The sequence below is a fragment of the Garra rufa genome, chromosome 22 (assembly GCF_049309525.1).
Source record: "Garra rufa chromosome 22, GarRuf1.0, whole genome shotgun sequence".
In the NCBI taxonomy this organism is placed as follows: Eukaryota; Metazoa; Chordata; class Actinopteri; order Cypriniformes; family Cyprinidae; genus Garra; species Garra rufa.
In genome coordinates this window covers 1,537,645-1,565,409 of record NC_133382.1, presented here as the reverse complement: position 1 = coordinate 1,565,409, position 27,765 = coordinate 1,537,645, and the positions used below count along the sequence as shown (strand labels likewise).

General features: G+C 35.6%; 1 protein-coding gene across 1 annotated transcript; it reads left to right on the top strand.

The window, feature by feature from the left end:
* Positions 1-433: 433 nt before the first annotated feature.
* Positions 434-26,287, top strand: LOC141297737 (uncharacterized). The gene is made up of 51 exons (XM_073828185.1): positions 434-638; positions 1,701-1,889; positions 2,285-2,334; positions 2,553-2,579; positions 2,990-3,085; positions 3,592-3,657; positions 4,016-4,060; positions 4,252-4,305; positions 4,424-4,477; positions 4,562-4,615; positions 4,823-4,876; positions 5,725-5,778; positions 5,890-5,934; positions 6,017-6,070; positions 6,431-6,475; positions 6,813-6,866; positions 7,166-7,264; positions 7,625-7,669; positions 7,764-7,862; positions 8,703-8,756; positions 8,843-8,950; positions 9,036-9,089; positions 10,397-10,495; positions 10,582-10,635; positions 10,735-10,833; positions 11,015-11,068; positions 11,190-11,243; positions 11,329-11,382; positions 11,519-11,572; positions 11,679-11,723; positions 13,049-13,147; positions 13,238-13,345; positions 14,328-14,435; positions 14,591-14,644; positions 16,036-16,089; positions 16,185-16,292; positions 16,373-16,426; positions 17,246-17,299; positions 17,466-17,627; positions 17,728-17,835; positions 19,262-19,369; positions 19,483-19,536; positions 19,820-19,927; positions 20,901-20,954; positions 21,043-21,150; positions 21,236-21,289; positions 22,559-22,666; positions 22,750-23,026; positions 23,116-23,306; positions 24,611-24,853; positions 24,968-26,287. Exons 1-51 carry the CDS (start codon positions 557-559, stop codon positions 25,112-25,114), a joined length of 4,356 nt encoding a protein of 1,451 aa, XP_073684286.1. The 5' UTR covers positions 434-556; the 3' UTR covers positions 25,115-26,287.
* Positions 26,288-27,765: the final 1,478 nt, after the last annotated feature.

Genomic DNA, 27,765 nt, shown 5'->3' with positions numbered 1-27,765 from the left:
ATTTTTGACATTTTGAAGGATGCTAGGATCCAAAACAAGTTTCAGAACATCTACTTTTGTTTCCACATAAGAAGGTTTATAAGAATGAGTAAAAAAAAGCCTGAACTTTAACGTGAAACTACAAAGCACGATCATCTTCTGTCGACTTAAACGAATGCTTATTAGTAAAAAGCCCTGAAATGATCACATCCACAGACATCCCGAGATTGACGAAACCCAATTTGACTCCTCTTCCTCGCTGACACACTTCTCCATGTCTGAAAATGTCCACGTTGTAATGAGGACTCCAAATAGTTTGACATGTTTGAAGGCGGCCCTTCGTCTTTGGCTGAAGGAGGGACTGGCTTTGACTTGAACATGCAGCAGATATCTTGCGCACTCAGCACCTCCCCAAAACTTTGCCATATAAAAGCCAGGGTCAAACATTTGTTTAGGCAGTAGGGAGTTTCTGCTAGGGTCTGGATTGGAGTTACACAGACCGGACCCTACGTATATGATCGAGGACAAAAACAGGATTCCCCTTGCCTCAAAGAGTCTACATGTCTAATATTTAGACATGTTCAGCTTTGTGGATATCCGGTTAGGGCTGCTGCTGGCCGCAGCGGTTCTCGTGGTGAGAGGACAAGGAGAGGATGACAGTGAGTATTATGATTTTTACTCCTGCTTTTTGCACTGATGCTTGACTCAGGAGATTGGACTCAACAGGGGGATTCACTTTACCAATCTAAAATTCTCTGGAATGTCTTGAGAAGGAAAAACGACCTTTTTATCTTCTAGAAAGTCTTAAGTTTTCATCCTGCCATACTAGGAATTCTGTTTCGTCCTCGAGCGCTTGTTTGCTCCGCGCGTGCAGATACATGTTCGGTGCGCGCTCCCGCTCACGCGCACTATAGGATGTCCTGAAGCGAAGGATGCGCTGATGGAAAAAACACGGATGAGAGTGCTTTTAATCTCACGTATGCTCTCGTTTTCTTTTTGATCTGGATATAATCTTTGGATTACTCTGATTTAGCATCCGTCACTGAAGAAATAGAAGTTTTAATCAGTTTTAGCCTTAAAGGCAACTAAAATACAACAATAGAATTAATGCGTTTTATGCATTGTGTTCGGTAGAGAAAACCTCTGGTTTTCATTTCAATCGTGCATGATTAATTGCGAATGATCAGGGCGTGACGGTGCTTTTGCAAGCCTCTTGCGCCACCATGCGGCGTATTATAATATTGCATGGCTTTGCAACATGATGAGGGGATGCAGGCCTTTCCCTTCATGCTCAGCACCATTGTGCACGCCCCATTTTAGCTTCAAGTACTTCCTATTTATAAAATATTAATTAAACAGCAAGTAAATCATTAATAGGACATCACATTAGATAATTATGCATGACTGTAATAATCATCTTTACTGCGCATGCATAAATCATAAATGCTCTTATTTTGTCTTTAGGTGATAAAAAGCATTATGTGTTCTTTTGAAAGTTACACAGATGTGTACGTTTTCAGATTTTGAAGTTTTCAAGTTTTTTTAAAATAATTTAGCTACAAATTTGTCAGAAGTTCTGATCTGAAATTTCTTAGTTTTTACCAAATCAAATTTGTGTATCACTGTGGCCCCGCTGGACCTGTGGGCCCCTTGAATCATTCCCACCATGCATTCATTTTAATGAAAGCAATTGTGCTAATTGACGTTTGTCCTCCTTGCAGTCTCATTCGGTAGCTGTACATTGGACGGTCAGAATTACAACGACAAGGATGTATGGAAACCCGAGCCCTGCCAGATCTGCGTCTGCGACAGCGGGACGGTCATGTGCGACGAGGTGATCTGCGAGGATACATCCGACTGTGCCAATCCAGAGATTCCCGACGGAGAATGCTGCCCCATCTGCCCCGACGGTACTCTCTCCTCCACCTTTGCTCCAGCCACACTGTCTGTCATACACCTTGCGGTCAGCTAGCTCTGTCGCCCTCAAGTGTGCGAACGCTTAACCACACGCTCTGGGAAATATCTCTCATTGGCCTGCCAATCATGAGGAGACCTGAGGAGCACAAGCATGTGGATTCTCTTTACATGGCACTGAGGGATTAAGGATGTTTTTGCCTTTTTAATGCATTTTGACGAATACTTTTTGAATGCACATTGATGTTTTGAGCACCAATGGAAGTAATAATGTTTGTTAAGTATAGCTTCATATATCCAGTCCTCTAAGCTTATATATATATGTATCTCTTGACTTGATTTGCTTGATCTGTTTTAAGATACTGAAATACATTTGTATTTTATTCCATAGACGGAGACTTTGACAATGCAGGTCCTTCACCTCCAGTCACTGATCCCGTGGTTAGTGTGATTTAATTCATGGATCTCATTTTATATGTGTGTATGTGTGTTTATATGTTATTGCTTAGATATATAACTTCAGTTATTATATATAACATCTTGAGCTATTTATTAATCACTTCAGTTGCTTTTATCAAACCATGTATAAATACTTTACACACATAATTATTATATTTACGACAATGTGAATCTTAACATTTCTCATTTTTTATTTTTAGGGTCCTGTTGGTCCTGCTGGAGACCCAGTGAGTACAATTTTGTTTTTCAACAAGCTGCTTATTGTTATTATTGTAATTATATTTGTATTACAATCTGAGTTAGTCTAGTTCAACAAAAGAAGACCAGTTGCACATTTGTTTTTTACCGAAGTCTGCATTTACATGAAAATCAGCTGCGAATGGAAATAATTAGTGCGATTTATGGGCCACTGGAGGCTTTTAACCTGCTGACCTCTATTTGGCCTACTGACCTTTGACCTCTGTGAACTTATATGTAACATGAGAGAAGTTACAGATTGTTTTGGTCTTGCATATTACAGTTTTACTCTTTATATGGCATGCATTCTGTACCAGAGGATTGTATTTCCGTGGATTGCATTTAAATGTGAGTTAGCAAAGATATTGGCTCTCATGCATCTCCGCTTTTTCTCTCGTAGGGTCTTCCAGGATCTCCCGGCAGAGACGGTACTCCCGGAGAGGACGGACTCCCTGGACCTCCTGGTCCTCCTGGAACCCCTGGCCTCGGTGGCGGAGTAAGCAGCCCGATTTTGATCTTACAAAACTGTGAACCTGCATTGCTGTCACTATAAGTTTGAGAGAATCTCGTCAAGTTGGCTGATGTTCAGAAACATAAATCTGTAGTCTTCGTTACGTTCTACGGCCGCATGGATTATTTCCTTTAGTATTCTAAAAAAAAAAATAAAAAATAAAAAGTTCAAATAATTGAATTTAAGATCAAACAGAAGCTGGAAAAGAGCCGCACATAGCAGTTTTTTCTGTAGTTCAGTACCAGCTTAAGTGAACAGCTCCTATGGAGGAATGTGGCTTGACAGGAATGAAAGTGTGCACTATGCACAGCAAAATAGCTGTATTTTAAGGGTTTGACATATCTTTGGTATATGTGGCATGTCTATGTGATTTCATAGGATGTGCAAAGTGTATTAGCTAAGACTTAGTAGCAAGTAGAAATTGATTCAATAAAGATAATCACAGAAAAATTCTCAAATCCTCACTTTTTCATTTTTGTCCTCGTCTACAGTCTTTCCTTTCCCAGATGGCTTACGGCAGTGAGAAATCCAGCGGCCCTGCTCTTCCCGGACCACCTGTAAGTCTTCCTCCTTCCTGTCATGAACTCTCACTGAACAGAAAGAAATGCATTTTGCAAAACAAAGTAGCTCATGTGCAATTTGCTCTGAAAAAGTGATCTCAAGTGATCTGGATATTCAGCAATTTTGTCTACATCTCATTTATAACTTTATAACTTTGTAACTCACTTTTATTATGCATTGACCTGCATCAAACAGCCTGGATCTGTTATTCAAAAACTAGTACCTTTAATGCATGTTCATGCAATGGGACTCTATTTGAAATACAGAAACTTGCATGATATAGTATACATACTTGTTTTATACTGGTTATGTTATTCCTTTCTCTATTCTTACGTTGTGTTTTCTCATTTTTAGGGCCCCATGGGTCCCCGTGGCACCCCTGGACCTGCAGGTTCACCTGTACGTCTGTTTCTAGTGTTTTACCTTACACTATAAAACATTGTTGATTTGTTAGAACAAATAAAGCAGTAATTCATTCTAGATAGTTATTCATTTCATTTTGATTATCCTAATTAAAATGGACTGTAAACCTCATGTGGCGTATTATACATTCAGTATCTGATCAGTGTTTATCTTTATGTTTTTCACAGGGCCCTCAGGGATTCACCGGCCCCCCAGGCGAGCCTGGTGAGCCTGGTTCTCCTGTGAGTAACTTCAACTTCCTTTTACTTTTGAAATTTAGTTGTCAGTATGACACAATTATGAAAGCATGCATATTTTACCTGCAGTTTGTGATTTTTCTTTCGCCGTTGTTGCTCGTAGGGTCCAATGGGTTCTCGCGGTCCCAACGGCCCTCCTGGAAAGAATGGAGAGGATGTGAGTTTTTGATTACTGCGATGAGTCAACCTAAAATCATACAGCTTTGAGTTTGTTCTTCATGCCTTTTTTGCTTTTCCTCAGGGTGAACCTGGCAAACCTGGCCGTCCTGGTGAGCGCGGTGCCTCTGGGCCCCAGGTGTGTTGTGCACATCAATACATTCATTGATATACATAAACTTCTAGCATATTGCAGACATAGTATATATGTTTAAACAATGTAGAAAGTCTTTAGAGTAAAATAATATATGATGTTTGCTCATTGGAATGAAAAATAACACAATTTCCTACCGGTCAAATAAGCAAAATGGGTCATCATAATTATATTTTTTTGCTTATTTCATAGGGTGCTCGTGGATTCCCAGGAACTCCTGGACTCCCCGGCATCAAGGGACACAGAGTGAGTATGACTGCACACATATAAAAAATAATAAATGATAAAAGATGTAAAATTATTTGATATATATATATATATATATATATATATATATATATATATATATATATATTATGTACATATAATTTTTTTAGCTATTAAATAAAACATTTTTATTAATATTTTTAATGTTTTATTTATTTTATTTTATTTATTGTATTGCATGTTTTTTGTGCAATACTGCTTAAAATGTTTCCATATTTTATTTTGAATTTTATTACATGCTTTTTACATGTGTTTTTCCTTTTGTATGCAATAATGCTTGGAAAACACATGTAGATATTTTGTTTTAGTTTTTAGAAGTAATGTAATGTTTAGCTATTCAATACATTTTTTTTTAAATATTTTTAATGTTTTATTTTTATTTTATGTTTTTGTGTGTGTCCAATACTGCTTAAAATATTTTCATATTTTATTTTTAATTTTATTACATGCTTTTTTTACCTATGCTTTTCATTTTGTATCCAATAATGCTTGGAAAAAAATATATAGATTTTTTGTTTGTTTTTAGAAGTAATGTTTAGCTATTCACTAAAACATTTGTATTAATATTTTTAATGTTTAATTTTTATTTATTTTTTTGTGTGTGTGTGTGTGTGTGCAATACTGCTTAAACATTTTTTATATTTTATATTTTAATTGTGAATTTTATTACATGCTTTTTTTCCTATGTCTTTCATTTTGTATGCAATAATGCTTGGGAAAAAATATTTCATAATTTTAAGAATATATATATATATATATAATTTATAGAATATAATTTTTTTTCTGGTTTTTAGAAGTAATGTTTTGTTTCCTGTTATCTCTTACAGGGTTTCTCCGGTCTAGATGGAGCTAAGGGAGACTCTGGACCTGCTGGACCTAAGGTCAGAATTTAGATTTTCCTTTAATTTGTATGCTCTCATGAAGGCGGATACATTTTTTGCAGATTTTAGTCTGTGCACATGAATGCTAATGTGTCTCCTCTTTGATCACAGGGAGAGCCTGGTCTTCATGGTGAGAGCGGTGTTGCTGGTGCCATGGTGAGTGTTTCTGGATGGGATTTAAAGTAAAGTTCTTCAAAATAATGTCATTTTCTCACATTTTCCCATCTGCTTCTTTCAGGGTGCTCGTGGTTTGCCCGGCGAGAGGGGTCGCCCAGGTCCTCCTGGTCCTTCTGTAAGTGTCACATCCATGCCTTTATTATTAATTCTGACCCCCTGCTTTGATTCACCCTGTGGACTAGAAACTAGGAAACCACCCTCTGTTTTTGCATTGTCAAATATTCAACCCAAGCAACTCTGAAAGTGCTTCACAATGAGTAAACAGAACCTAACATAATCAAAACTAATTGAAACTGCGTGCAAATGTAAGCTTAAAAAACTGACTCAGTTCTGGAGGCATGAAGATAAACGCTCAAAAGCAATAGTTGTTGGTTTGTTCAAAGTTAGAATCTCCCTCCAATGTTCAAGAGCATCATTCTGTGTCATCATGGGTTCATAAAGACGGCTGATTGTAATTTTGTCTTGTTTTCTGCAGGGTGCCCGCGGTAATGATGGCAACTCTGGTGCTGCCGGACCTCCCGTAAGTTTCTTAAGATCAATATTCTGGTAAAAAGAGTTAGTAATTGGTAGAATGTATTGCCAATTCAAGTTCAAAGTATATTTATTGATAAAAAACACAATTTAATGAACCTAGTACTCATTTTTAGATGTGAGACCGGACCAGCTTTGATTTCAGACTATTCATGTAGCATTAAAATGTTAGTTTTATGTGAACTTTACAGTGTGGCATTAATGATGCTTTAGCTTTTTGTACAACAACATATTGTTACACTTGCTAGAGTTTTGATTAGAGCAGGATGCTCATTATTAATCATCTTCATCTGTTATAATCGCTTATTATTTTTCTCCTCCATTAGGGACCCACTGGCCCTGCTGGTCCTCCTGGATTCCCTGGTGGTGCTGGTGCTAAGGTACAAGCACACTATTATCAATTACAAATGTCTTTATGCTCATAGATTAGAGCAGCTGCCAACAGTTGATGTAATCATAAAAGTAAAGAAAAAATGTGAACTTTCATTTTTGATTCAACGTTTGAACACTACATTTTTCTGAAAACATACAGAAAATAATTAGTTGATTCTTTCTTGCACCCCTTGCCGTTGTGCATGTGGTCTACCAATGCAATATGCTAAATTATCATGTAAACCAGCTGGAATCGGCCTTCCGTAAACAAACTGACAAGTCTCTGTTGTCCTTTTCTCTTCTGTAGGGAGAAACTGGCACTGCTGGAGGCCGTGGTTCAGAGGGACCTCAGGGAGCCCGTGGTGAGCCCGGTAACCCTGGACCTGCTGGTGCTGCTGGCCCTGCTGTGAGTATTTACATCACAAAACACCATCTCAAATGGCAAAGCTGCGTATTAAAGCATTTTACGAGGTCTACATTTCAAAAGGAAACACGTGCGCTTGCATGGCAGAAACAGAATAGATAATAATAATTCTAAAAGCTGTTAATCCAAATATAGAGATATGCAAACGACTATATACGTGAAGATATTAAGGTATTTTAAACATCAGTCCAGATTTTCTGTAAAGCTGCTTTGAAAAGACCTGTGTGTGAAAGCGTAGTAGGAGAATGCACGCTTGAGATTGATGTAAACGCATCAAAATCTACTAAAAGAAAAAATCATCTTCATTTTGCTTTAACTTTATGTCTTTTCCTCACTGCACAGGGAACTCCTGGTGGTGATGGTCAACCTGGAGCCAAAGGATCTCCTGTGAGTATCTCTATTTTACGCTGTTGCACCCAATTACGGGCCATTTTAATCGCAACAGACTGTGATTGGATTGATCTGGGATGATGTTTTGTAGGGTGCTGCTGGTATTGCTGGTGCTCCTGGTTTCCCAGGTGCTCGTGGACCCCCCGGACCCGGTGGACCCAATGGCGGTCCCGGACCCAAGGGAAACAATGTACGTATACTGCATTTTATTATGCATGAAACAAGTTTTATTTACATTATGTGTTTATTTTTTTTCTTGTATATTTGCATCCTTGTATTTAATTGAAATTGCTATTACAAAAGATGCAAAGGTTAAAAAAATCTCTCTTTCTGATCCTCTTTCTTGTCTTACGAATGTACTAGATCACCTAAAAATGAAAAAAATTCAGTCATTATTCTTTTCAATAAAAAGATATTTTGAAGAATTTTTGGTAACAAATTGGTTTCCATTTATACATGTGTACATAATACAGTGGAAGAGATAAAGAAATAGAACTATTTATTTACCAGCTATATCTTCTATTGTGTTACATAGAAGAAAGATATGCATAAAACGCTAAAAATGCTTTGCTTTACTTAAATATCTTACATTTCTTAAATCAAGAATAATTTTAAAAGATGTGTAAAAATTATTGTCTTGTTTAAAAAAAAAAAAAAAAAGCGAGTCAAAATTAAGTGCATTTTTGCTTAAAACAAGCAAAGTAATCTGCCATTGGTGTAAGAAAAAAAATCTTGTTTTCTGTTTGAGATAAGATTTTTTCGCTTAACCCATTGGCAGATTATTTAGCTTGTTCTGAGCATAAACACACTTAGGTTTGACTTGTTTTTTCTGAAAAAAACGTCTAGAAAATCCTACTTGATTTAAAAATATATAGATATTTTGGCTAGAAATAAGACAAATAATAATTTTCTTGCAGTGCATGACAGGATTTTTTGATGAAGCTGTTACTTGCCGTTGCATTGGTTACAGAGGAATCAGAAAAATAAAGCATAATGAAATGAGATCTTAAATTTTATTCTCTATTTCCAGGGTGATCCTGGTCTCCAAGGCCCTAAGGGAGATGCCGGTCCTAAGGGAGAACCTGTAAGACTCTTTGAAGCAAATATAATTTCCTAATACTCACAGAAACCTCCTTTTGTAATAGTAATAATTGCTATTCTCTGTTTTAGGGCCCAGTTGGACTCCAAGGTCTCGCTGGACCTTCTGGTGAGGAAGGAAAGAGAGGAGCCCGTGGTGAGCCTGGTGGTGCTGGACCTGTCGGACCCCCTGGAGCCCGTGTAGGTTTAACTTACCTGCTCAGTTCCATTCAGGTGTGCTTTTGTCTTTGTTTGGCTCTTATATTTTGTCTTTTTCTTTCTAAAGGGTGCTCCTGGCAACCGTGGTCTTCCTGGCACTGATGGACCTCCTGGACCTGGGGTAAGATTACTGATTTAGAAACTCACAAATTGAGGCTGTGAATCTTGCTAAACTACTCGGTCTACTCAGTACAATGAATCATTGCACTCTTTTAAGCAAAAAATACAATAAAAACAGCAAAATTGTGAAATATTATTTCAATTTGAAATAGCTGTTTTCTATGTGAATATCTGTTCAAATTTATTTTATTTTTGTGATGCGCAGCTGAATTTTCAGCATCATTACTGCAGTCTTCAATGTCACATGATGCTTCAGAAATCATACTAATATACTGATTTGCTCCTCAACAAACATTTCTGATTATAAGCAATGTTGAAAATAATTGTGCTACCCGATTTTTGTGGAAAAGGTGATATATTACAGTTTAAAAGTTTTGGGTAAGCCAAATTTAAGCAGAAAAAGAAGAAATTATTCTTTTTATTCAGCAGCTATGCATTCAAGTGATTCAAGTGAGAGTAAAAACAGTAAAAGCAAAGAATCTTATTGAGCAAAGAATCCTGAAAAAACAATAAGCAGCAAACTATTAAGCGAAAATATAAGAAAACAGCTGTTTCAGGTTGTAATAATATTTCTGAATATTACATTTACAAAGAATACACATTTTTTATTCTATTTTTTTATATAAAAATGATTTCAAATATTTGACCTGTAGTATATGCGGCAACAAATTGATTTTAGAATATAATGTTACATTTAACAAATATAATGTTACATTTTTAATGGATCAGGTTTACATAGTTCCAAATGTTACAACTGTATATGCCTTTATATAAACTTTCAAACTGATGTCTTTATGTATAATTAACTGCAGAAAAATGCAATTCTTACTTAGATGTTTGTCTTGTTTCCACCCAAAATATCTCGCGATTCTTAAATCAAGGATTTTTTTTTAGACAAGTAAAAATTGTCTTGTTTTCAGGAAAAAAAAAAAAAACAAGTCAGAATTAAGTGGGTTTTTGCTCCGAACAAGCAAAATAATCAGCCAATGGGATCAGCAAAATAATCTTTTTTTAAACAGAAAACAAGATTATTTTTTAACCTTGTTTTGCATTGTTTCAAGAAAAAAACCTGCTTAATTTTGACTAGTATTTTCTGAAAACAACATTTTTTCTACATTTAAGACTTTTTAGATATATTGACTGGAAACAAGACGAAAAATCGAAGTAAGAAAAGCATTTTTCTTACTTTGCATTCAATCTAGTCCTGACTGCTCACACTAATGCATGACTCCATTGAGAAGGAGCTGTCCAGGGTCCTGTAGAAGATTTCAGTTGCTGAAAAACTAAAGCTGTCCATGTAAATTTCAGGGTGCCCCTGGTGAGCGCGGAGCTAACGGACCAATGGGAGCTCAAGGATCATCCGGAGAGTCTGGTCGCCCAGGAGAGCCAGGATTGCCTGGATCCAAGGTGAGATATAGGTTATTGGTTTGTAGAAACGCATTATTAGTAGCATAAAAAGTCTGTATATTTACCTAACCTGATGCCTGTTGTAGGGTATGACTGGTGCCCCCGGAAGCCCTGGACCTGATGGCAAAGCTGGACCTTCTGTAAGATTCATTTATATATTTTTAATTTAGATTCACTGACTCATATGAGATTAAATCTTGGATGAAAGTAATGTTTGCTTGAATTTCTTTAACTCATAGGGTGCACCTGGACAAGATGGTCGTCCCGGACCCCCTGGACCTGCTGGATCTCGTGGTGCTCCTGGTGTGATGGGATTCCCTGGACCAAAGGGAACTGATGTGAGTTACATTTTAAATGCTTTTTCAAGCCTTTTACCATTTAAAAAAAAAAATTTGATTGATTCAAAAAAATGTTTCAGACTTTATTAATTATTGTTATTATTCTCCTAAAAACTCTTCATGAATATCAGATTTGCATACTTTTGATGTAATTTCTAACACATTGTTGTGTTCCTCTTAGGGTGAGGCTGGTAAGGCTGGAGAGAGAGGTGTTGCTGGACCTCCTGGTGCTTTGGTACGTACCGAATCACACCGATTTAAAGCAATTTCTGAGCTTTATCCGATTTAGTCTCTCTTAAACAAGTGTAACTTGCAGACAGTTGCTTGAATGGTGTCTGGTTTGTGTGCTTCTATAGGGCGCTCCTGGCAAGGATGGAGATGTTGGTGCTCCTGGTGCTACTGGACCTGCTGTAAGTCTGCTTGAACATCTTAAAAGTTTGATATGCTACAAATCTGTCAACTCTTGCTGAGTTTTCCCGCTCTGTTGTCTTTTAGGGCCCATCTGGAGAGAAGGGAGAACAGGGATCCGCCGGTCCTCCTGGATTCCAGGTGTGATTTTTTTTTTTTTTTTATCTGCGTGCACATCCTCTTCATCATTTGAGTTCAAGATCAATGCCTGATTATCTTTGATTTAGTCTTTAGTCATTTGATTGAAGCTAAGCCATCCTTGCTTATTCTCTTTCAGGGTCTTCCAGGCCCACAGGGATCCACCGGAGAGAGTGGCAAACCTGGTGACCAGGTATGTGTGGTTATGTTATGTATTCTATCTATATTCATTCAAAGTTGTAAACGTTCATGCTCAGTGTTTTTATTCTGTGTAATTTATGATTTTCGCTGTCTAACAGGGTGCTCCTGGTGAAGCTGGTCCATCCGGTCCTTCTGGTCCAAGAGTGAGTATCTCCTGCCTAATATAAAAAAAACTCCAAGCTCCATTGTATCCATTGAGACTAATCGTGTAGTTTGTTCTTATACTATAATGCTTAAACTTTAAAAAAAGAAAAGTATCATGTGCTTTTACAGTACAATCCTTGAAACTAAATAAATTTGAGAAGCAAAATTTGCATTTATTGCAACAATGTATCTTAATATTTGTTTTTAGATTAAAAAATTAATGTTTTGAATGATACTTTCTTTTTATATACTTTTATTTTTTAATTTGCCATGCTTTGTTATGGTTTGGTCAATATAAAGATACAATTCTTGCAAATCTTGTTTCTAGAATAAAAACTGTCTATGTTTAAATTTTGTAGGAAATGTATAAGATCATATTAAGGGATCAAATGACCGCATGAATTGTAAAATTGCAATTATTTGGTCTTTTATCAACTTGGTCTTATTTCAACTAAACTAGCCATACATTTTAACACTTCTGTTGATTAAATGTATGCAATTTTTTTATTTTTTATTTTATTAAAAAAACTCTCAGAATTAGTTTTCAAACTAATTTAAGAAACCAGAAAATTAAAGCCATTTTTTTGCACAATTCAGGCAATCAATTAATTGCTTAAATGCTTAAATGTGATCAGATTTGCCCCATTTCTTATTCTTAAAACACAATTTGCAAAAAATTATTTTGATGTTGACCTAACCATAACTACATTACTGCTTGGAAAATGTCAAAAATTAAAAAAAAAAAAAAAATTACATTTAATATGCAACTGTATATATTTTTTAATGCATTGTTATGGTTTGCTCAATATCAAGATAAAATTCTAGCAAATCTTGTGTAAAAAATAACAACAACAAAAAAAAGTGTAAATTTTGTAGGAAACTTTTTAAGCATTCAAACGAATGCATGCATGTATAATTAGCAATTTAAAAAATGAACCACAACCCTTTTTTGGTCTTTTATCAACTTATTTCAACAACACTAGTCACTTTTTAACACTGAATAAACATTGATAAATGTATGCATAAATCTGTATATGTACTCAAATCCTACTCAGAATTAATTAATTGCTTGATATGACAAAATTTGCTCCATTTTTAATTTTTTTTTTTATTAAAACACAATTTGCAAGAATTTAATCTTGACCAAACCTAACTATTACTGCTTCGAAAATGTCAAAAAGTACAATTAATAACATTTAGGTAACATACATCTTTTTAGTATTTAGTATTAGCTTTTCATTTACCTCACTGCTTTAGAGTAAAGATTTCATTACTCATTTGGGATGAAATGCATCCTAATGATAATTGTAAATGTCTCACGCAGGGTGACAGAGGTTTCCCCGGTGAGCGTGGCAGCACTGGCCCTGCTGGCCCCAACGGCCCTCGTGGAGCTCCTGGTTCTGCTGGTAATGATGGTGCTAAGGTGAGAATCATAATTCGATATCATTATGAGCCAGAATGGTGATATTTGAGATATATATTGTCATCTAACTCTGTGTTTGTGTGTGTTTAGGGAGAGCCTGGTGCCGCTGGAGCCCCTGGTGGTGTTGGTCCCGCTGGACTGCAGGGTATGCCTGGAGAGCGCGGCACCGGCGGAATGCCTGGAGCCAGAGGAGACAGAGTAAGACTCACAACAACACAGATTTACACTCACATTTAAAGCGTTTTGACTGAATATTTTCACATTCTGCCATTAAAAGTTTTTTTTAAAAACCCTAATAGGGCCTATGTTCATCTTATACACTGCTGCTAATTTTTAATGCTTATTTTTAATGCTTTTCTGCTCATCAAAGCTCCGTTTATTTGATTAAAAATGCAGAAAAATGTAGTTAATTTTAGTTTTCTATTTTAATATAGTTTAAAATTGATTTTTTTTCCTGCGATGCAAAGCTGAATTTTTACTTTTTGAATTTTACTTTTACTGAATCATTACTTCACTATTCAGTGTTACATGATCCTTCAGAAATCTTTCTAATATGCTGATTTATTATCATTGCTGGAAACAATTGTGCTGCTTGATATATTTTTTTGGAACCTGTGATTGATAAAAAGTAATAGTAAAGACTTAAGATGTTTCTATTTTGAATAAATGCTTTGGATAAACATTTATAAATACATAATAAATCAGCATATTAGAATGATTTCTGAAGGATCATGTAACACTGAATAGTGAAGTAATGATGCTGAAAATGTAGCTTTGATCACAGAAATAAATTACTTTTTAAAATATATTCACATAGAAACAGTCTTTTTAAATTGAAATGATATTACAGTATTTTCAGTATTTTTAATCACATAAATGCAAGTTTGATGAGCATAAGAAACGTCTTTAAAAACCATTAAAAATCTAACTGATCCCATTTTTAAGAGGCAGTGTATTACAGTGTAAATTTATATTAAATGCAGTATTTAGTTTTTTAGTCTCACTTAAGTAGAGTGATAAGAAACATAGCCATGAAAGTGTGTTCTATTAAGTGACCTTTTATTTCATTCATATTATATTGTCTGCAAGTAGTTTTAAAAATATACACTGCTAAGATTTGTACCGAATGTAGTGTTGATGATGTCCTATCCTGCTCACAACAGTTGTCCTTCCTCTTTAGGGTGATGGTGGACCCAAGGGCCCTGATGGAGCTCTTGGTAAGGATGGTCTGCGTGGAATGACTGGCCCAACTGGACCTTCTGGACCTTCTGGTGCTCCTGGTGAGAAGGTAAAAACACAATCAGCACTGAACGATATGCATTTATAAATATTTTCAGCTCCAACTCATTTTTCTAATTGCATGTTTTATCAACACATTTTTATGTCCAGTAGCAGAATTATTTACTGTTGTCTCTAAAAGCTTTGTGTTTGATTGTGTTTTAGGGAGAGCCTGGTGCTGTTGGACCTCCAGGATTGACTGGTCCTCGTGGTTCCCCTGTAAGTTATCAGAATCATACCAAAAACCTGATCAAACATGGACATAAAGACCAAAATAATAATGCTAAATTGCATGCATTTTGAATAGAATCAAAATGCCTCTAGTTAAAAAGTAAATATACTAAAGTGTTTTTAAATGCTAAGTATACTACAAATACATTTACTAATTTTGCACTTAATGCACTTTAAGTCCAACTAAAGATATACTTAAGTGTATTCAATTGTGTTAAAGTGAAACTATTGCAAGATACACATTAAATATTTTGCATTTAAAGATCATACAATCCTCATCAATAGTGACAATAAAACATATTTTAGGCTTAATATTAAGAAATATGCATTGTGCACAAGGAGTCCTCCAAATAAAGTTTAATTACAACTTTTTTATATCAGTAAGTCTCAAGTGATATTTCAGTAAATGTGTTAATAGACTTGAACTATACTTAGTATAAAAAATCTATTACTTTTTTACTAGAGGAGACCACAGAAAAAAATGATGTAGGATTTCACAGATTATTTCAATTAAACATAAAAAAATCAATTTTCAATCAGAAATTGCTAATCAATTGCATTAAAAAATACAAACAAATGCAAGTAACACACTGAGCAAATGTGAAATTTTGAAGTAGAAACACAAAAATAATACTTTTTCTTGTTAGCATCATTTTTAGTCAGAATTGCTAGTAATGTTCACAAATAATTCCAACGAAATGGCAAATTCACATATTATGTGTGAATTAACTAATTTTTACTTAATGCTCTTTAATCGTGCTGAAGATATACTTAAGTGTATTTCATTGTGTTAAAGTGAAAATATTGCAAGGTGCACCTTAAATATTTTGCATTTAAAGACTGATACTATTTAAAGATCATGCAATCGTCATCAATAGTGACATTAAAACATATTTTAGGCTTTATATTATATTACTTGTGCACAAGTAGTAATAAAATGGTAGTAATAATAAACTCAAGCGATATTTCAGTCAATATGCTAATAGACTTGAACTATACTTAGTTTAAAATGAACGCATCTAGTACTTTTTTACTATTGGAGACTTTGCAAGTACTCTTTAACTTCACAGAAAAAAATGGTGTAGGATTTTACCGATTATTAAACATGAGAAATTAATTTTCAGAAATTGCTAGTCACTTGCATAAAAAAGCATAAATAAATGAAACACACATGAAATTTTGAAGTCGAAACACTAAAAATAGTTCTTTCTTGTTAACATAATTTTTAGTCGGAAATTGCTAGTAACTTTCACAAATAAAACATATTTGAAGTAGAAAAATAGTATTTTAGCAGCTTTGCTTTCAGTTTAGTCATATTTTACAGTGTTAAGTTGATTTGTAAAATGCATTTCAATGCAAATCTCCGTTTGTCTTCCCAGGGTGAGCGTGGTGAGGTCGGTCCTCCTGGACCTGCTGGCTTTGCTGGACCTCCTGTGAGTATATCAATCTCACCCCACAATTGTCAATTAGTTCCCATCATGTGGTATTTTACAGCCACTGAGCTCGAGTTTCTTTATTCCTAATGCAGGGTGCTAATGGACAACCTGGTGCTAAGGGAGAGACCGGTGACTCTGGACCTAAGGGTGATGCTGGAGCTTCTGGACCCGCTGGACCCGTCGGAGCTGCTGGCCCACAGGTAAGATTATCGACTCTAGTTTTGACTGTATTTAAATATATGAATATCGCTGACTTATTGTCTGTTGTTGTCTTCGACAGGGACCTGCTGGTGCTACTGGAGCTAAAGGTGCTCGCGGTGGTGCTGGACCTCCTGTAAGAGTCAATGCTATATTACAAAAACAAAAAGAAATTAGACAGAATGCAAAGCCATGACTGTAGTTTTTTTAGTAATTTATTTATATTTATTTATTTTAGTTTTAGTTTCAATATGCTTAGTTTATATACATTTGTATTTCTAAAAATGAGTAACTTACAGATGTTTATCAAAAGAAATTTACAAAAGTGATTTGGTGTTCATAGAAAGCACATTAAATATAAGTAAAGTGTCTACTTTTAGTTTTTGGAGAATAAAATGTTAATATTTGGTTGAAAATAATGTTGCATTGTAATATAGGGAGCATATACAATTTTATTGTGTTTTAAATGAGCAAAACAATTTTTAGTGACAAATGGGCAAAATTTAAAAAAAATGTAGATTTACAACGAATTAGTATTTGGGGTGAAAGTAATTAATCTTTTAATATGTAATAAATTGTTTTTTGTTGTAAATATACCTGACAAGATTGACACTGAATGACATTTTAGCGGCTGTCTTCTGTAAATTAGAGGAAAAGTGTATGATATTTATTTTTTGTTCAGAAAAACAAAAACAAAAATGCAATTAAATTAAACAGAAAACTTTTTCATTTTTTTACATTTAAAAATTTTGTATATTTGACCCACAAACATATTTCTATTTCTATATTCATTTAACCCCTAACATGCTTTTCCATGAAATGAAAATTTAAAAATTAATTTGATATTTTGTTATTTAAAACACTAACAATCATATTTTGTAATATGAAGCTATACTTTTTGGTTTTCTCCAGAATGATATTGCAGTGTTTAATGGTGTTTTTGTTTTTTTACTAGGGTGCTACTGGTTTCCCTGGTGCTGCTGGTAGAGTCGGACCTCCAGGCCCCTCTGTAAGTAATCTACATTCTAAACCAGGTCTTAATTTTTACAATAAATAATAGAAAAAATAAATAGTGAACGTTAATGGACATCTGGGAACTGTGAACATGCAAATGCATTGTTAAATGCACAAGTCAGAACATTTAATTTAATTGCATGTCTTCTGTTTTCCCTCAGGGTGCTGGTGGACCCCCAGGCCCAACCGGTCCTGCCGGCAAAGAAGGACAAAGAGGTAACCGTGGTGAGAGAGGACCCGCTGGTCGCCCCGGAGAGGCCGGTGCCGGTGGACCCCCAGGACCCTCTGGAGAGAAGGGTAGCGTTGGTGCCGATGGCCCTGCTGTAAGTAATCCTCCCGCAAACATACAGCATCTGCATCAGCTACAAACGGACTCTGTCAGCTGCAAATGAATATTCACTTCACTCTTCTGCTGGTCTTTAGGGTCCCGCTGGTTCTCCTGGACCTCCTGGTGTTATTGGATCCCGTGGTATTGTTGGTCTTCCCGGACAAAGAGGAGAGAGAGGTTTCGGTGGTCTCCCCGGTCCTTCCGTAAGTGGTTTTATCCATATTAGTCATTTTAAAACATTGACATCTGTTTTTTTTTTTGCATTCACTTGCTTAGTATTTTTGTCTTGTTTTTAGTTAAAATATCTAAGAATTCTTAAATTAAGATGCATTTACTAAATAAGCAAAATGACTTGAGATATTTAGTCTTGTTTCCAGGGGAAAAAACTAAATTAAGTGCAAATTTGCTTAAAATAAGTAAAATTATCTACCAGTGGGGTTAGTAAAATACTCTTGTTTTAAGAATATTTGACTTACCCCACTGGCAGATTTTTTTTACTTGTTTCTAGGAGGAAAAAAAATTTAAGTGCATTTTGCTTAAAACAAGACTAAATATCTCATGTCATCCTAATTTAGACATTTTTAGATATTTTGACACGAAACAAGACAAAAATACTAAGATAAGCCTTTTTTTGCAGTGTTCTGCATTCCTGATCATATTGTGCAGGATTGAAATCCAGATTAGGCTGAGATGTGCTGAGAATTAACAAAAAGTTGTAATCTGGTTTAGTAGAAAACAGAAATCGTGATTAACCCTTTAAGACCTAAGGGTTCTTTATTTGACTGTAACATTGGAACTGAATGTGCTATTTTCAAGTGCAAGAAAACATCAAATGGCTTTAAAAAAAAGTACAGTTATTGCCTATTAATGTAGTGTGGTGAGTTTGTAAAGAGAATTTAATTAGACAAGGATATAAAAAACAGGAATACATTTTTTAGAAATCATGATTGAAATTTTAAATTCAGCTATTTTACTTTTACATACATACAAGTACTTTTGTGACACTGGGTTGTACAGTTTTTATTCAGGAGGCTTTTTTGTTCATGCATGCACATATTTACACATGCATACACATGCATTCACCCATTCATCGTTTTAGCAATGCACACACTACATATGAAAAAGTCTCACCCAGCCTGCTGCCAAGTCTCATCAAAAATCATCCGTAATTCATCAGAAATTATTGTAATAAGCCGTATGTTTTTGATAATGCAAACTGTTGAATAGTTATGACATAAAATAACAAAATGCATCATATTTTGTGAGAAAGTGTGACATGCTCAAGCAAAACAAGCACATTTTAGGAATCAGCTCATCAAAGTTAGTTTGAAACAAGCAAGGCGGTGCAATTCTAATATGCAATGGTAGGTGTATTAGACCAGTGTTTCTCAACTCCAGTCCTCGGGACCCACTGCTCTGCACATTTTGTATGTTTCTGAGTCTGACACACTCAGTTCAGTTCATGAATCTTTCTACTAATGAGCTGATGATCAAAATCAGGTGCCTTAAATGAGGAAGACATACAAAATGTGCAGAGCAGTGGGTCCCGAGGACTGGAGTTGAGAAACACTGTATTAGACAAAGCATTGACTTTCTTCTCAATACTCATTTATTTATTGATCACCTCAGGGAGAGCCAGGAAAGCAGGGACCTGTTGGTTCTTTGGGTGAGCGTGGTCCTCCTGGACCTATGGGACCTCCTGGATTGGGTGGAGCTCCTGGTGAGGCTGGACGTGAGGTGAGAGAACTTTTGCTAAACATAGTTTTGTTAAACCAGAATTGGTTAGAAAAAAAAGCTACATTCTATGTGGTATGATGGAGCAATTTTCATTATGTCACTCATCTCTGCAGGGTAACCCTGGACATGATGGTACTCCTGGCCGTGATGGTCCACCTGGACCAAAGGTGAGCGCACTCACATGCATTTTCCTACCTGGGCATCCTATCCAATCAAAGCATCCTTTAATTAAAAAAAAATATATATAATTAATTTTACAATTAAATCTGAAAAATTATGTCTTGAACTAAAACAGCATTTTGCAAATTAATTTTGTAATTATTATGCATGCAGCTTTTATGACCTTAATTATGACCCTGGACTACAAAACCAGTCATAAGGGTAACTTTTTTAAAATTGCATATACTGTAAATATGTGAAAGTTCTCTTCATTTCCTCTGTTTTCTGTAGGGAGACCGTGGTGAGAATGGCAACGCTGGTCCTCCTGGCGCCCCTGGTACTCCTGGAGCTCCTGGCCCCATGGGTCCATCTGGCAAGACTGGAGATCGTGGAGAGGCTGTACGTTTTTATATGCAAAAATATTCTAAAAATTACCAGAATCATTCGACTCAAAAGCCTCTGTTTGCATTAAAATATTTACACCTAAATCAACAAATACATGTAATGCATCCATGCCAACACATACTGCTGCTCAAAAGTTCAAAAGTAAGATATTTATGCTTTTTAAAGGAGACTTTTCTGAACATCGAGGCTGTGTTTATTTGATTAAAAATGCAGAAAAATTTAATATTGTGAAATATTAATGCAATTTAAAATAGTGGTTTTCTATTTTAATATACGTTAAAATATCATTTATTCATGTGATGCAAAGCTGAATTTTCAGCATCATTACTGCAGTCTTCAGTGTCACATGATCCTTCAGAAATCATTCTAATATTCTGATTGCAGTTGAAAACAATCATAACAATTGTGCTGCTTAATATTTTTTTTTTTTTGGAACCATTTATTTTAAGGATAAGGATTTTAAATTGATAAAGTGATAGTAAAATTTTTTTAATTTTGAATAAATGCTGTTCTTTTGAACTTTTTATTCATCAGAGAATCCAAAAAAAATTAAGCAGCACAACACTGATAATAAAAGTAATAAATCAGTATATTAGATGTAACTTTGCATCACAGAAATAAATTATATTTTAAAGTAAATTTAAAAAAAAAAAAAAATTTGTTTGTACTTTTTCTGTATTTTTGATTGAATGAAATGAAACTTTGATGTGCATAAGAGACTTTAAAAAAAAAGCATTAAAAATCTTACAAATCTCAAACTTTTGAGCAACAGTTTATATGAGTGTAGTTTGAGTAAGCTTTAGTTTATGTCTATGTAGTCTTTTAGTTATAGTTTATTCAGCATTACAGAACTGAATTTAAACTAATTGAAAAAGTGCACTTTAATGTTCAAAACTTTCGTAATCTCATGCCATGATTGTGTTCCACTGGATGTTTAATGTTGTCCTTTTTCCCCTCTTCCCCCCAGGGTCCCGCTGGTCCTGCTGGTATTTCCGGTCCTGCTGGTGCTCGTGGTGCCTTGGTATGACTTTCTCATTGTTCTCAGTTAATCAGCTTCTTCTATTAGTAGTCCATCAGCAGGCTGATCATTCTCATGTCTATACCTGCAGGGTCCAGCTGGTCCAAGAGGAGACAAGGGTGAGGCCGGAGAGGCTGGAGAGAGAGGCCATAAGGGACACCGTGGCTTCAGTGGAATGGCTGGAGTTCCTGGACCTCCTGTAAGTCCAGCTCAACATCCAGATCTCTTCTTTTTCTCAAGCTAGGGTGAAAACTGGATTTTAAATGCTTTCTGAATGTTTTTAGGGTTCCCCTGGTGACCAAGGACCCGCCGGACCATCTGGCCCTGCTGGACCTCGTGTAAGTAGCACATCAAGAAGACTTTTTCCATAGAAGCTATGGTGACTAAGCTCAAGAACACACCATAAACATAGTCCGTAGTAGCACTTCTGAAGCTGACACTTAACACTAGCTTAACATTAATTATTTAGGGTCCTGTGATTAAAGCAAAGCTGAAAACGTGGATGGAATCATGGGATCCAGTCATAAAAACAGAATTTCCTGTATAACATGGAATATCATGGATTTTGCCTATTTAAATACATGCATAAATGAATATACACGCAGTTTACTACACACATACTGAAGTCACTTCATGAACATTTCACCATTACTTTTGAGAAAACCATTCTCATATCATAAACAAATAGAAATGTAAAAGCAGCAACCTGTCGAAATAAAGGTTTGGTTTAACTTGACAGAAATATTACTTCATGTAGTGATAGTACTACTACTACTAATGATAAAATATATTATTAAAACTGCATTTAAGCAATATTTACCAGAAAAATTATTTACTAGAATTTATTTACATGACAATTGTAAACACACAAGACAGTATTTCTTTAAAAAAATACATTATAATACAAATTCTTTATAAAATTAAATTCATTTTCATAAATTAATTAGACATGCTTTTGATTATTAAAATTTAATGAAACGAGAATTAATAGAAAACAGATTCACAGAATTTGAGAAAAATAATAAAACGTATTTTACAGGGCCTTGCAATGTAATTTTTGTGAAACTTTTAAGAAATTGCTGTTAAATCATGTACGTTTCATGATTTCAATTAATTAGACATGCTTTTTGATTAATATTTTTTAATGTAACCATGTAAAATTCAAAACGGGAAAAAAACAGAATCCAGAAAAATTCAAATGAATTTGGGAATAAAACAAATTTAGTCCTTTAGTTTGTTACCTGCATCTATGTTCTTATTATTAATAACAAATATAAAATACTACATTATAATACAAACTGTTATTGTAAAACAAATTGACTAGATCATGAAATAAGATTTGGTTTTATCCTTTTAGCTCGTATCAAAGTTGCAGATTTTTATTATTTTATTAAATGGGAATTAGATTTTTTTTTATATATAAAATAACTACAACCTACATTTGGATCATTTATTATTCTTTTACATTCTGTTTTTGTCATAGTATGGGTTCAGTAGTAGCATCCAGATATTTAAGTCAGGTATATCGGACACAAATGAGAAAGCGCAGGACAAAGTTATGCTTGCATGTGTTTAATACTCTCCAAACACTTTCCTTCTGCTGATAGGGATCTTCTGGCTCCAATGGCTCCCCTGGTAAGGATGGTATGAATGGTTTGCCCGGACCCGTCGGACCTCCTGGACCCCGTGGTCGCAGTGGAGAAATGGGACCTGCTGTAAGTCTGAAATCATCACCTGCTGAATCTGTTTTAAATCACATCCCATTGGATGCACTCATGTGGCTTCCTCTCTTCACTAGGGTGCTCCTGGTATTCCCGGACCTCCAGGTCCTCCTGGACCCGCCGGCATCGGCGAGCCTTTCCTTCCCATGCCCCAGGGCGAGAAGGGTCCAGACCCCATGCGCGGAGGCTACAGAGCCGACGACGCTGCCGTTCGCGACCGCGACTCCGAGGTGGACACCACCTTGAAATCTCTGAGCCAGAAGATCGAGAACATCCGCAGCCCCGAAGGAACCCAGGCCAACCCTGCCCGCATGTGCCGCGACCTCAGGATGTGCCATCCCGAGTGGAAGAGCGGTAAGCTTGGATTTAGTTCTGAATAGATCGATTGCACTTATCATGCATTTCGAAGATTTGAGATTGATTTGAAACTGTGTTTCTGCAAGGTTCCTACTGGGTGGATCCCAACCAGGGCTCTCCTCTGGACGCCATCAAGGTCTTCTGCAACATGGAGACTGGTGAGACCTGCGTCAGCCCATCCCAGAACACCATTCCCATGAAGAACTGGTACACTAGCAAGAACATCAGAGAGAAGAAGCACGTCTGGTTCGGAGAGTCCATGCCCAATGGCTTCCAGGTACGTCAGCACCTTATATGATATACAGAGAAGAGACCACAAGCTAAAATGCATTTATTATTACATAGTTTAAATTCATTTTAGATTTAAAATACATGTTTATGTGCATATATGTCACCCTGGAGCACAAAATCAGTTGTAAGTAGCATGGGTGGATTTGTAGAAATAGCCAAAAATACATTGTATGGGTCAACATTATCCATTTTTCTTTAATGCAAAAAATCATCAAAGGAACCACGAAATGTTCCATGGAGATATTTTGTAAATTTATTAAACTTCATTTGGACAACTTTTATCTCAATATTTTGCACCCTTCAGATTGCGGATTTTCAAACAGTTGTATCTCGGCCAAATATTCCTATCCTAACAAATTATACATCAATGGAAAGCTTATTTATTATATATAAATCTCAATTTCAAAACTTTTACCCTTATAAATAAAATGTCAGAATTAGTCTGAAAGCAGTTCCAACAAACTATACATAAATAAACAAATTTTAAAAAGTAAAATATGTTTTGTGAATTTTATTTAAAAATTTGATTTGATTAATGATCTAGAAATATTTGAAATATTTTGTGCATTTTAAAATACATTACATTCTAAAAAAAAATGTTTATGTGCACATATAGATTTACAGTTGCATCAAATGTCTGAAACTAGTTTCAGCAAACCATAAATAATAATATAATATAATATAGGCCTAAATAATACCACAATAAATGGATAGTTTTAGAATTTTTAATTTTAAAAAGGTTTTAAGAATTAAAATGTGAACTATTTAAAATTTGATTAATGAGCTGGAAATTAAAATACTTCTTTAATTTTATAAAATACATTGCATTGTATAGAATAATTGCATTTTTAAAAGCAAAAAAAATTATTAAAATATTTAATTTTATTTAAAAAATCATTTTGATTATTTAACGCTCTACAAGTATTAATATAGCTTAGTATGAAAAATTATTTTCAAATAATTTAAATAATATTTTTTTATTATGCAATTGTACAAAAATAAAACAAATAGTTGTATCTCGGCCAACTACTATTTGTTTAACGCTCTACAAGTATTAATATAGCTTAGTATGAAAAAAATATTTTGCATTGTTTTCAAATATTAAAAAAAAAAATTATTATGCAATTGTACAAAAATAAAACAAAAAACAATGATCAATGATTTTCTCCACTCATGCACAAGATGCTCTCTGAATCATAAAAACACAAAAGTGTGGTCTGGAAATATAAATACGGCATGGTCTTCAGGGATGATCGCAGGAAGTAATGTTCTCTTGTGTCTTCTGTATAGTTCCAGTATGGCAGTGAGGGCTCTGATCCAGAGGATGTCAACATCCAGCTGACCTTCATGCGCCTGATGTCCAACGAGGCTTCTCAGAACATCACCTACCACTGCAAGAACAGCATCGCCTACATGGACGAGGCCACAGGCAACCTGAAGAAGGCTCTGCTCCTGCAGGGCTCCAACGACATCGAGATCAGAGCGGAGGGCAACAGCCGCTTCACATACAGAGTCAGCGAGGACGGCTGCACGGTAAGCAACAGGCCATCTCCAATCTGCTTTTGCTTTCATATCCAGCCTCTTAAAAAGAGTTTAACGGTGTCATCCTGATTTATTTGTCTTTTTCCTCTTTGTTTTTCGCCACAGTCACACACTGGCACATGGGGCAAGACAGTCATTGACTATAAGACAACGAAAACATCTCGTCTGCCAATCATTGATATCGCTCCTATGGACATTGGTGCTCCCGATCAGGAATTCGGCGTAGAAGTTGGCCAAGTCTGCTTCTTGTAAAAAGAAAAATCTGGACATGACTTTGCTGTTTTCTTTCTAGCAGTCATCCTCAAATCTTTTCCTGTTCATAAGAAAAAAAAAAGCCCGAACTCTTATTCGGCTGCAATCGGTCCATGCGCTTCAACCTGAGTTTTCTGAGGACGGTGCGAACGTTCTCGAACCAAAATTGAGGACCACTACATCAGCCAGCGTCGTCACCATCGTGGACACTTATTGAGAATCTTTTGCGTCAGCTGACAACAAGAAAATAATATATATCCTTGTAAAACGCCCCGCCCCCTGGAGTCCAAAGAAAAACACCGCCTGGTGACTTTGTGTGCCGTTTTTTTGACCACTGCAAAAGGACAATGAGAAAACAAGCAAATGCTAATGTACCGTTCTCTGGTGTTGAATAAATATGACAAACGACAGCCGAGTGTCTCGTTCCTTCCAAAGCGAAAAGTGAGACAAACTCACCAAACATCACACAGGAAGCAGAGTTAGCTCAATGGTACAACGTCATCGTGATATAAAGGCTACCTCAGGACAAAAAAGTGCATGTGCCAAGATTTTGGGGGGGAAACGAGGGCGGTTTTTTATTCGAGCGATTAGTGTGAACAGGTTTGAAAAGGTGCTACTTCCTCTCCAGGTCCTGTGTGTGTGTTTGTGTCCAGAAAACGAAAGCGTTCTTTTTTTTATACTGTCACTCGCAGGGCCGTTTTGGTGCTAAATGTCAACGGGAATGTCTTGATGTCAATGTGATGCGATTGCTCTTATCCAAGTGTCGGCAGACGAGGAGAATCAAACAGCTGGATGGGTTGGTTACTGTAGATTTGCACTTCATCTGATGTAGGTTAGGTGGATGGACTGATTGCCAGTTCGTCTCATTTCTGTTTCCCCTCTTATTTGTGTCTGCACATGCCGCCCACCTTTCCAGATGTTATTCCTAACTTTCAAAATGCAATGCACATCTCTTTTCTCCTTTTTGTTTCCGTTTGTTTGATTTGTTTTCAGTGAAAGGTTTCTCATAAAAGCTGAAATGAGGCGGCAATAGAGAAAGAAAAAAAAGCCACAGAAGAAATAGACCCTCCATTGGTTCCAACAAAGGATCTGTACTTATTTTGTACATGTATAGTATTTCGAGATGTTTTTAATTATTTTGGATGTTGAAATAAAGCATGTTTATGTGGTCAACTGGATGCTGGATATGTTATCTTCTTGCCATGGCCTCCATGCCTTTCTCTAAGCATGAATTAAACAAACCATGATGCTTTCACTCAACAACTTTAATTTCTACTTTATTTCTAGGGGGTTGTGTTGGGGATGCATGCGGATAACCGAGAGGGAACGGTCACATATCTGGGAAAAAAAAAAATCAACACAAAAATTATGATAAAACAAAATAATTCATTTTTAAACAAAAATCAGCCTACAGTAGATCTTCAATGCAAAAGTTAATACTCTTTAATAAGGCATCTTTCCATAAAGGATAAAGTGAGGCCCTTTGTGGACCCTTTTTGCATAACAGTCTAGGAAAAAAAACCTCCAAACAGCATAACTGGGCCTCATAAAAATATTTCAGGCAGTGACACAACACTAAGTGTAATTCTCGACCCCTATCCACCCTATTTTTCCAGTAAAAGCAGGCTTCAGTTGGGTTCTAGCTATTTTAACTGTACAAAACACTGCAAACTGGTGTATCTTACTATATTATTTTTAATTTTTTAAAACCACTCTGGTTCATATTGCAGTTTTACAGTTTACTGCACTTTGTTTACTTTGTTTGAAATCTGGCACCTTACATCAGCATCGGAAAAAATACCATGGATAAATAACTTTAAAAGTCCATTCAGCAATTTGGTTTTAATTTTAAAAGTTTTATTAAAATAAATAAATGTAAATTCACAGGAGATGAAAACTCTCCTCACAGTAGTTTTGTATAAAAACCGTTTTAATTTTACATGGCGCGGGTCGCCCCTCAATGCATTTTCGCCATGTTTACGTCACTCGCTGTGATTCACTAACCGTCGTTAGAATCCTTGCGCTCATTGGCTGCCGCTTTTGTAGATACGCTTGTAGCGTAGTGTAGTTTGCTACCGCCAAGAGCTCAAAGAAGACGATGGAAAACACTTATTATCGTGCTCTATCAGTGGAGACAACGTGTGAAATAATACCTGTACAACCAAAGAAGCAGAAAAGGTCTTGAAGATGGTGAATGGCTCGACGCAGGTAACTAAGACTATTTACTGAAATAAGACTATTTTACCCTGTTGGCAGATTATTTAGCTTGTTTTAAGCAAAAAGTCTTAAGCAAAAAGTCTTAATTTTGACTTATTTTTTTCTGTAAACAAGACAATAATTTTCACTTGTCTAGAAAATCCTTCTTGATTTAAGAGTTTTTAGATATTTTGGCTGGAAACAACTTTGTTATTAGTTTGTATCTGCACTTGTTGATCAGTTAAAAATATATGGAAAAATGGAAAAGGTAACTGTTAGTGGTAATTTTTTGCCAGGACATTAGCTGTGATCTAAAAACACATAATAAAATACATGAACTTGTGAAAAATTAAAAATACAGAAAATTCCTTAACATATTAGTTGTTGTTTTACAGACTTTTTATCATGTGTAGCATACTAACTAACTACCAAATCAATGCTTAAAAATATAATTG

Excerpts from the sequence above, each read along its gene's own strand:
- LOC141297737 (XM_073828185.1), top strand. The coding sequence starts at position 557 with ATGTTCAGCTTTGTGGATATCCGGTTAGGGCTGCTGCTGGCCGCAGCG. Across the intron at positions 1,890-2,284 it reads CTGCCCCATCTGCCCCGACG|ACGGAGACTTTGACAATGCA; the intron begins GTACTCTCTCCT and ends TTTATTCCATAG. Across the intron at positions 8,757-8,842 it reads CCGGTCCTAAGGGAGAACCT|GGCCCAGTTGGACTCCAAGG; the intron begins GTAAGACTCTTT and ends TCTCTGTTTTAG.